The 9,656-nt window shown below is 37.7% G+C and overlaps 2 protein-coding genes across 2 annotated transcripts; both read left to right on the forward strand.

Moving 5' to 3' along the window:
- Positions 1-631: 631 nt before the first annotated feature.
- LOC108740761 (glucose dehydrogenase [FAD, quinone]-like) lies at positions 632-3,715 on the forward strand. The gene is made up of 2 exons (XM_025977483.1): positions 632-917; positions 1,886-3,715. Exons 1-2 carry the CDS (start codon positions 674-676, stop codon positions 3,484-3,486), a joined length of 1,845 nt encoding a protein of 614 aa, XP_025833268.1. The 5' UTR covers positions 632-673; the 3' UTR covers positions 3,487-3,715.
- Positions 3,716-5,573: 1,858 nt separating this feature from the next.
- On the forward strand, positions 5,574-9,058 carry LOC112905322 (glucose dehydrogenase [FAD, quinone]-like). Its single transcript, XM_025977478.1, has 2 exons — positions 5,574-5,613; positions 7,349-9,058. Exons 1-2 carry the CDS (start codon positions 5,574-5,576, stop codon positions 8,791-8,793), a joined length of 1,485 nt encoding a protein of 494 aa, XP_025833263.1. The 3' UTR covers positions 8,794-9,058.
- The last annotated feature ends 598 nt before the right edge of the window (positions 9,059-9,656 follow it).

Consider the following 9,656-nt stretch of genomic DNA (forward strand, 5'->3'; position numbering starts at 1 on the left):
CACATCGCTACAGAAAGTAAATGTAGTATAACAGTCATCTAATCTAGGTCTACATCTCTCAACAATGCAATAAATATTTGTGTGAAAAATATACAACCTACTTAAAATTAATTTTATTGCTCAATTAAATAAAAAAATATCTCTCGAGTAGTTTTAAAAAGAGATAATAAAAGAGAGGACTGAAATATATGCATAATTAGCAGTTACAACATTTTTTTATCATCCATTGTGCATCAGAGAATGTTTGTCTAGTTATACCTACGCATATTCTATAGAAAATCGATCCATTTCCCATTAGTAATCTCTATTTTGGAACCGTCAGAGAAAGTTGTAGAAGTAAATTTTATGCGAGCTTTTTCATTAATTACGTATTTTATTTTAATACCTTCAAGTACATAATTTTATGCATAAAAAAGTGCACTACTAAAAGTGCGTCGCAATATTTTTATTGTTTTCTATAAAACTCGTTTAAACTAAATATAATTGACAAACAGATATTATATATTATAAACCAAGCAAATATTGTCTGTCTCTTATTTAGTTTGTTCTACCGAATTTTAATCATTTTATGCAAATGTAACGTCATTTTTGTACACTATAATACGCTTGTTAAATAACAAAAAATTTTAGTTTAGGTAGTCATTTTATTTCATTTGTAGCTAAACCATTCGATATGAAAATTTTTAAAAGGTGCTTCATTCTATCCTATATCGTTCCAATTTACGCTGGAAGCTTAATCGGATCCTTGTTCGATTTTATAAAAGAGTCATGTGAACAAGCCGCAAATGAACCAGACGATACTTTGGAGATACTTTCAGAATACGATTTCATCGTAGTTGGTGCTGGTACGGCAGGAAGCGTGATAGCAAATCGTTTGACTGAAAATCCTAATTGGAATGTACTTCTATTAGAAGCTGGTAAATATACAATTTAGTTATCATCATCACAAGGTTGTCAGTCATTTGACAGGTTGAACACACACCCTATCCTTTCCTATCCTCAGCTAATCTTCGTATTTCTTTAAAACAAGAACATCCCACATGCTTAACTATTTGCAAACAATAATCTAGTCTGCATCTACTTTTACTCCTTTTAAATCATGTTTCTGACTAGACCTTCATGCCTGAGAAGGTGTCCTACCAACCCATCTCACCTATTTCCTATTGACTTCCATAGCGTCCACCTATTCTTTCTAATACCTCCTTATTTCTAACCTTCTCTATCTACGGTAATCTCATCACTAGCCTGGGACACCACATTTCGAACGTTTCTAATCTTTTCTTTTCCGTCACGTCCACCGTCTGTCTCGCACAGTGCCCCGCTTCAAACATATACTACACCTTTAACAGTCTTTTCAAATGTAGTATACAACTGAAAATCAATTTTAAGGTGCAAAACACACACAAAAATGAGCGACAGCAAAAGATTTTACAAAATACATTTTCTAAGTAGTTATAATAAAATCAAGACAAACTAAAGTAAAACATTGTGAAATTTATACTTTTCTGAATTCTGATACGTTAAATGTTTACAGAAATACTTCATCCCCTGTTAATTCACTCAAAAGTGATTTTATTTCCTAGTGCATTATATCCATATGAAGACTTCGACACTTTGGCAACTTCCTGAAAGTTTTTACCAAGTTTCATCAAAAATTTATGATTAATCTGCAGCGCTCCAGCATTGATAAAGTAAAATATGTGACCACAGAAGAATAAGCTCCTCTAGCTAATCGTGGGATGTTTGATAACGGTCCAGTAGTTACAGCAGCTGCGTGATGCAGTGAATTTGCAATGGTCATACATCACCCATATGCAACCCCTGACGCTCAGTTAGCGTATTTACATTTAGACATTATCAATGCAAGGTTCTTTTCTCATTTCAGGCGGTTCCGAAAAATTCATTATGGACATCCCCATTTTGGCTAATTTTCTCCAGCTCAGTGAGGCAAACTGGGATTACAAAACGGTACCAAGTGATAATTACTGTCTAGGGATGGAAAATCGGCAGTGTAATTTTCCTAGAGGAAAAGTACTCGGAGGCTCCAGTGTTTTGAACTTCATGATCTATACTCGTGGAAATAGAAAAGATTATGACAATTGGGAAAAAATGGGAAACACGGGCTGGTCGTTCAAGGAAGTTCTACCATATTTTAAAAAAGTTGAAAATTTTGTCGTTCCTGGATATGATAACGATACTAAATATCATTCTCAAGATGGCTACGTAACTGTCAGTAATCAACCATATCGTTCGAGCATAGGAAAAGCCGCAGTTGAAGCAGAAATAGAATACGGGTCTAGGTACGTTGATTACAATGGTGCAACATCAATTGGTGTGTCATTTCTTCAATCGTCGATGAAAGACGGAGTAAGAGCCAGCGCAAGTCGATCTTATCTTCACCCAATTAAAAACAGAAATAACTTCCACCTTAAGAAGTCAGCGATGGTATCGAAAATTCTTATTAATCCTAGCACAATGTTGGCGTATGGCGTAGAATTTATACTAAATAATGGTAAAAGATACTTTGTGAACGCAAGTAAAGAAGTAATTGTTTGTGCGGGAGCAATCAACTCTCCCCAGTTATTGATGCTGTCCGGAATTGGACCAAAAGAACATCTTGAAGAAGTAGGCGTACCAGCTTTAAAAAATTTAAAAGTTGGTTACAATCTTATGGACCATATCGCAGTTGGAGGGCTGACCTTTTTAGTTAATACCACCAATGCTCACTCAAATCTTCTAAAACCGAAGAGTTTCAAAGAGTACTTTCCCAATCATAAAGGAATTTATACACTATCCGGAGGCTGCGAAACCATTAGCTACCACGATACAGAAAATCCTCTTGATCCGAACGGCTACCCTAACATAGAGCTCTTATATCTACATGGCTCACTTAGCTCTACAAAAACCTTCAGAAGGATTTTTGGTATCGATAAAGACATTTATAACAAGGTCTACGGTCCCATAATTGGAGGATCCAACTTTATGGTGTTTCCAATGCTCCTGCGCCCGAAAAGCAGAGGGAGGATAACTCTTAAAGATAACAACTACTCATCCAAACCTCTAATTGAACCAAATTATTTCTCCGAAGAGGAGGACTTAGACATTATCATTAAGGGTCTGAAAATCCTTCTGAATATCACACAGCAACCCGCCATGCAGTCTATAAAAACTGAACTGTATAAAAAATCGATACCCAACTGTGAAGCTAATGGTTTTGGGACAGATGACTATTGGAAATGTATGGCACGTCATTTCACTTTTACAATTTATCATCAGTGTGGTACTTGTAAAATGGGTTCGAAGGATGACGATGACGCTGTAGTAGACCCAAGATTAAGAGTTTATGGAGTGAAAGGATTAAGAGTTATAGACGCATCTATTATGCCTGTTATACCCATTGGTCATACAAATGCTCCCACATTCATGATTGCCGAAAAGGGAGCAGACATGATCAAAGAAGACTGGAATTGGACTAGTTCAAATTGATATTCTTAGAGATCAAATTTCGTCTACATCATAGGTTTTGAAACCCATAAAAAATAAAGTAAATCATCTGCGACACCTAATTATCTTTGTTTGCTACTGCATCTTTAAAATTTTTCGTTTTAAGCTAACAAGTAATACCAAAGACAGTACACATAACAAACAGTTTTTTTAGTTCAGTTTGCAAACATAAAGCTTGTTGTTACATTAAAATAAAAGTAAGAAAATATTATCAATAGTTTCTCTACCCAAGGTGTTCTGTAGAGTATGCAGAAATCGGAATATCGGCTAGGAACTTTACTTGCTCAAGTCAATCCGAAGTATTGTAGTAATAAAAAAAAAATGTATGTGTAACGTCCTCAGCCTTTCATATCTGATAACTGCTCCTACAAGTGCCGAAGAATGAGCCTTACGTTATACAACAGAAAATTAAGATTCAAATTAACGTCCTAATAAAAACTCAACAAAAAACACATTAATTGCCAAAGACTTGTCGTCAATTCCACTGTTATCCATGCCTCCAGAAAGTTGAACATGCACCTCCACTTCTTCTATCCAGAGCTAATCTCCGCATTTCCCTAAAATTTGAACAACCCACATCCTTAACTAAATATTTGTGAACAATAATCTAACCTAGGTCTACCTCTACTCTTCTTAACCCCTGTTTCTGCCCCTAATAGATCTTTGAATAGACCTTCATGCCTGAGAAGGTGTCCCACCAACCTATTTCGTTTATTTTTTATTGACTTCCATAGAGTCCTCTGCTCTCTTATTCTTTCTAATACCTCTTCATTTCTAACCTTCACTATCTATGGTATACTCATCATTCGCCTGTGACACCACATTTCGAACGCTTCAAACCTTTTCTTTTACGCCGCGCCCACCGTCCATGTTTCGCACCCATACAGCGTTGCACTCCAAACATACACCTTTAACAGTATTTTTGGAATTTCTAATTTAATCGTTCGCGGGCATAGAAGTGACTTCTTTTTCTTGAAGGCAACTCGACCATGCGCTATCCTCTGCTTTATATCCCTACTATTCTTTCTGTCCTGACTTATCTGACTTCCTAGATACCTAAAATCAGCCACTTCTAATATTTCGTCTCCTATCTTTACATTCGCTCTTTCCCTACTTCTTCTTCCTTTGAATACCAGTATTCTGGCCAACGGACTTCACTAATGCCTACTATATCTAATTCTCGCCTATTCATTTCGACTTTCAAATTCTCTAATTTCCCTACTCGCTCATAGTTCTAACATTCCACTAGAGAAATATTGCACCTTCCCCTGTTGCACTTATTGATCAATCCCCCGAGATTGTCCCCGACTAGACATCCGAATGGGGGACTAGTTTACATCCGGACTGCTTTACCCCTGAGGACGCCATAATTCGAGTTTGGTGTGCTTTTCTTGGAATGTCATAATGAAGTGGTTTACCGCCAGATTAAAAAACCGATTACGCAGTATACGTATAAACTGAAACAGGTTTGCAAACCCGCATACTCTTACAGAACAAGGGGCCTTTAGGTCCTTCAGAGTTCATGAGGGTATGTATACTGTAATAAAAAACGCAATTAAGTTCGCTTATGTTAAAATACTGGATGCATTTTCTTCCAAATCACTTCTTTCAAACTGGGAGGACATTACCTGAACACCGTTGCGTGAATCAACTTGAAATTGTGACAGCGGTTTCACAATTACACTCTTTATGAGGGTACATATTAGATGATCTATGGTTAAAAAATTGAATATCTTTTTTTCTAAACCACTTTTTTCAAAAAAAGAGGACGCTGAAACTATAGAGAATACGGTTAGATCGTTTAATGAAGTCCAGCCATATTTCAGGAAGATTTTACCATAATTGATTTTAATGACGGCTATACAACAGTCAGTTATAATATCCGCCAGAACATACAAATATAGCCGAGACTGCAGTTTAAGGAAAAATTCAACACGAATCCAACTATGCTAATTACAATGCAGTAACATACATGGATGTAGAGAAAGCGTCAACCCGAATGCATCCCCATTGCAAATTTTCATTTGAAAACCAAACCTACAGTAACCAAAATCCTTATAGATCATAACATGATCACCGCATATGGGGTAGAATACGAAGATGCTGATGGCAAAATGCATGTTGTAAATGCAACCAAAGGCATCAATAGAAAAAATAATGGATACTCTGAAAGATCTTTTACGATTTTCCAATGCCCCTTCGACCAAAAAGTAGAGGTAGATTATATTTTCTGACAATAATTATTTAATTAATCCAAATTACTTTTCTGAAAATGAAGAGATAGAAGACCATCATCATCATGAGGTCGTTAGTCCTAAGACTGGTTAGACACATACCTCCAGTCTTTCCTATATTGAGCTAATCTTCGCATTTCTCTAAAACTAGAAAAAAAAGAACTTTTGGGTGTTTCATTCCCACCAGCCAGTAATGCTGGTGGGCGGGCAGTCCCTCCGGACTAAGCCGGAAGGTAGGGCGGAAGGCCCTCTTCAGCCTGCTTTCAGGAATCGTGGGAATGGGTGGGTGGTGGTTCGGGTGAGAAAGATGAGACTGACAAAATGAAGACAGAAGAGAGTGAGATTATCTGTGGAATATTACTGCCTCAGCATTTGCCTAAGTGATTCAAGGAAACCACAGAAAAACTTGGCCCAAGGCAGACGGACCCGGAATCGAACCGGCGTCCTCCCGAATGCTAAGCAATGGTCTAGATCTCTAGGCCATGCCGCTCGGTCTAAAACTAGAACAACCCCCATCCTTAACTATTTGTGAACAGTAATCTAACCTAGGTCTACCTCTACCCCTCCTAACTTCTATTTCTGCCTCTAATATGTCTCTGACTGGACCTTCATGCCTGAAAAGGTGTCCTACCAACCTATCTCGTCTATTTCTTATTGACTTCCACAGAGTCCTCTGTTCTCCTATTCTTTCCAATACCTCTTCATTTCTAAGAAGATATTAAAATAATTTTGAATATTACTCAATAGTCTGCCATGTAATCCGTAGAAACTGAACCTTATAAAAAACCCATATTCAATTGCAAGGCTGATGGTTCTGACACAAACGTTTCCTGGAAATGTATGATATAACATGTCACTTTTACAACAGGTACACTATCACAGTGATAAAAATGCTGTAGATGATCAAAGATTAAACGTTTATGGAATAAAAGGTGTTGTAGATTCATTATACGAACGCTCCAACTCTTATGATAGCTGAGAAAGGTGGAGACATTGTCGAACACGATTTGAATTGAATGCGTTTCTGTAGGTGATCATAAGTCAACTTTATGTGTGACGAAGTACTAAATACATACTAAAGCGGTTAAATATCTTTACAAAAAGTTTGTGTTTAAGTACAGATTATATTTAAAATGTAATACTTTGCTTAGCGAGGAACTGGTGGAAGAAGTTGTTACCGAGAATTAAAAAACTTTTGAACTGCTTACCTACTAATACCACAAATAATTTTTTCATTGTACATTGANACGCATTTATTTGGTTAAGCGACTTTCTATAAGTAACTGTAATTACAGTTCTCAGTTTAGTTGCGTAATATTTCGGAAACAATTAGCATCCATAAACTCAACAATGGCAAACAGGACCGTTAATTAGAATAAAATACACATAAAAGTTCAGACAGCGATTGAAATTTTAGAAAGCCTTTCACTATCGTCTTTCAAAATGTTTTGCAATCGGACATGTTCGAACTGCATTAATTAAACTACTTTGTAAATTTGGAAACTCAAATAAGAATTGGGGATTCCAAAATGTTATAATACGAGTTAGGAAAGTTAAATTTGCAATAGAAATTTTTACACTCTGCGACTATGAATAATAAGTATGTATAGATACAATTTTAATGCTTTTAGGTAATAAAAATGATTATGATTTATGGGAAAAATTAGGGAATCCTGGCTGGGATTACGAAAATGTCCTGTACTATTTTAAAAAATCGGAAGACAACAGAAACCCTTACCTCCAGAAAACCCCATACCACGGTACAGGAGGTTATCTAACAGTCCAAGAGTCCCCCTGGAGAACTCCACTGGTGGTAGCGTTTGTACAAGCAGGGAACGAAATGGGATATCCCATTCGTGATATTAACGGAGCTGAGCAAGCAGGATTCATGATCGCCCAAGGCACCATCAGAAGAGGACAACGGTGTTCTACGGCAAAAGGATTTCTTCGACCAGCTCGTCTTAGAAGAAATCTTCATATCGCTTTGAACGCGCATGTGACTCGACTGTTAATAAGTCCACATACTAAAAGAGCATTCGGGGTAGAATTTTACAGACATGGAAGACGTCAAGTAATTACAGCTAGGAGAGAAATTGTTTTATCGGCTGGATCAATTAATTCGCCACAAATTCTGATGCTTTCCGGAATCGGCCCCAAAGAGCACATATCAAAACTGGGAATTCCGGTAATAAGCGATTTAAGAGTGGGCGACAATCTTCAAGACCATGTGGGCATGGGTGGTCTTACGTTCCTTGTTGACAAGCCCATTTCGATAGTCCAAGATCGTTTTGAGGCATTTCCGATGACCATGCAGTACGTAATGAACGAAAAGGGACCCATGACAACACTGGGAGGCGTGGAAGGATTGGGGTTCATCAACACGATTTACGGAAACAGATCATGGCCGGATATACAATTCCATATGGCTCCAGCAAGTATAAATTCTGATGGTGGACGAAAAGTGCGAACAGTACTGGGAATTACTGATAACTTATACAACACAGTGTACAAACCCATTGCAAATAGGGATGCCTGGACAATTATGCCTCTGCTTTTGCGTCCAAGATCAAGAGGAACGGTCAGGTTACGTACCAAAAATCCATTTCATTACCCCATAATCGACGCTAACTATTTTGCGGATTCCTTCGACATCAAAACATTAGTAGAAGGAGCAAAATTCGCAGTAAAGTTATCACAGTCAAGAGTTTTCAAGCAATTTGGCTCCCGCATTCATACAATTCCGTTCCCAAACTGCAGGAATCACACTTTTGGAAGCGACAAATACTGGGAATGTCACATAAGGACAATTTCAATGACAATTTACCATCCAGTTGGAACGTGTAAAATGGGTCCTGAAACTGATTCGACCGCAGTGGTTGATCCCAGATTGAGAGTGTACGGAGTGGGAGGTCTCAGGGTAATCGATGCCTCCATTATGCCTACCATTCCAAGCGGAAATACCAACGCGCCAGCCATCATGGTAGGAGAAAAGGGAGCAGATTTAATTAAAGAGGACTGGCTGGGAGAAAATTATCGACGCTCCAAAATTGGATAAACAAAAACAATACAATATGAACAACACAAAATACTCTAAATAACGACAACTATATGTCATTGTTAAGAAATAAACAATAGTGTCTAGGTAAAATTTACCGATTATCGACTTCATACGTACTGAATATTCTAAGAAATTCGCAAAAAAATATCGGTATTTTAAACAGATCAAAAAAGTGAACCTACTGTACAGAATCTTCATGCTGTGGCTAGACTGTCGTTAGGTTGTTATCATAGACATATATTAATGGACGTGCCTTAGCCGTATGTCGTTGTAATAATTTCTTGGCTCGAAAAGAGTGAGGGAGATATGGAGGGCGTATGGTTTCGGACTAGTGCTATCTCTTTCATGACACGCTTACGCACTATCGTGAGAGAGATGGATATTGTCCGAAACTTCGTTCCATCTCTTTCTTTTGTTGAACCACAATTCTGGCCGCTAAGGCATGTCCATTAGTAAACGTCGATGGTTGTTATGCATTATCTATACCAGAGAAGAGAGACTAGTATAGAAGTCCAATGCTGGGTTAATAATCCGGACTTCGTTTCGGATAACATGTCGGTAAATCTCGAAGCTTCTGCCATCCGACCGGTAGTCGTCGCTTCGGAAAATCAACCGTTTTTTTTTTTTTCTTTACAAACTTGGCTTACAACAGCAAAGTAAAAAGACTTATGCGTTCTATGATCCCACCACTTCTACTATTTACCCCTGCCATTACTGCGTTCACTCTTTGCTCCGACTCAATACAGCGTTGAGGCGCTCATTTTCATAGCAACGCCATCTCCTGGTTCTATTTAGAATTTCTTACTCACGTTTTAGTCCTCCATTTGAATTGGACTTCTATACTAGTCTCTCTTCTCTGG

Source organism: Agrilus planipennis, unplaced genomic scaffold, assembly GCF_000699045.2.
Source record: "Agrilus planipennis isolate EAB-ADULT unplaced genomic scaffold, Apla_2.0 scaffold294, whole genome shotgun sequence".
Lineage (NCBI taxonomy): Eukaryota > Metazoa > Arthropoda > Insecta > Coleoptera > Buprestidae > Agrilus > Agrilus planipennis.

Coding starts and splice junctions, on each gene's coding strand:
- LOC108740761 (XM_025977483.1), top strand. CDS start 674: ATGAAAATTTTTAAAAGGTGCTTCATTCTATCCTATATCGTTCCAATT. Junction 918..1,885: donor TGTACTTCTATTAGAAGCTG/GTAAATATACAA, acceptor TTCTCATTTCAG/GCGGTTCCGAAAAATTCATT.
- LOC112905322 (XM_025977478.1), top strand. CDS start 5,574: ATGATCACCGCATATGGGGTAGAATACGAAGATGCTGATG. Junction 5,614..7,348: donor AGAATACGAAGATGCTGATG/GCAAAATGCATG, acceptor AAGTATGTATAG/ATACAATTTTAATGCTTTTA.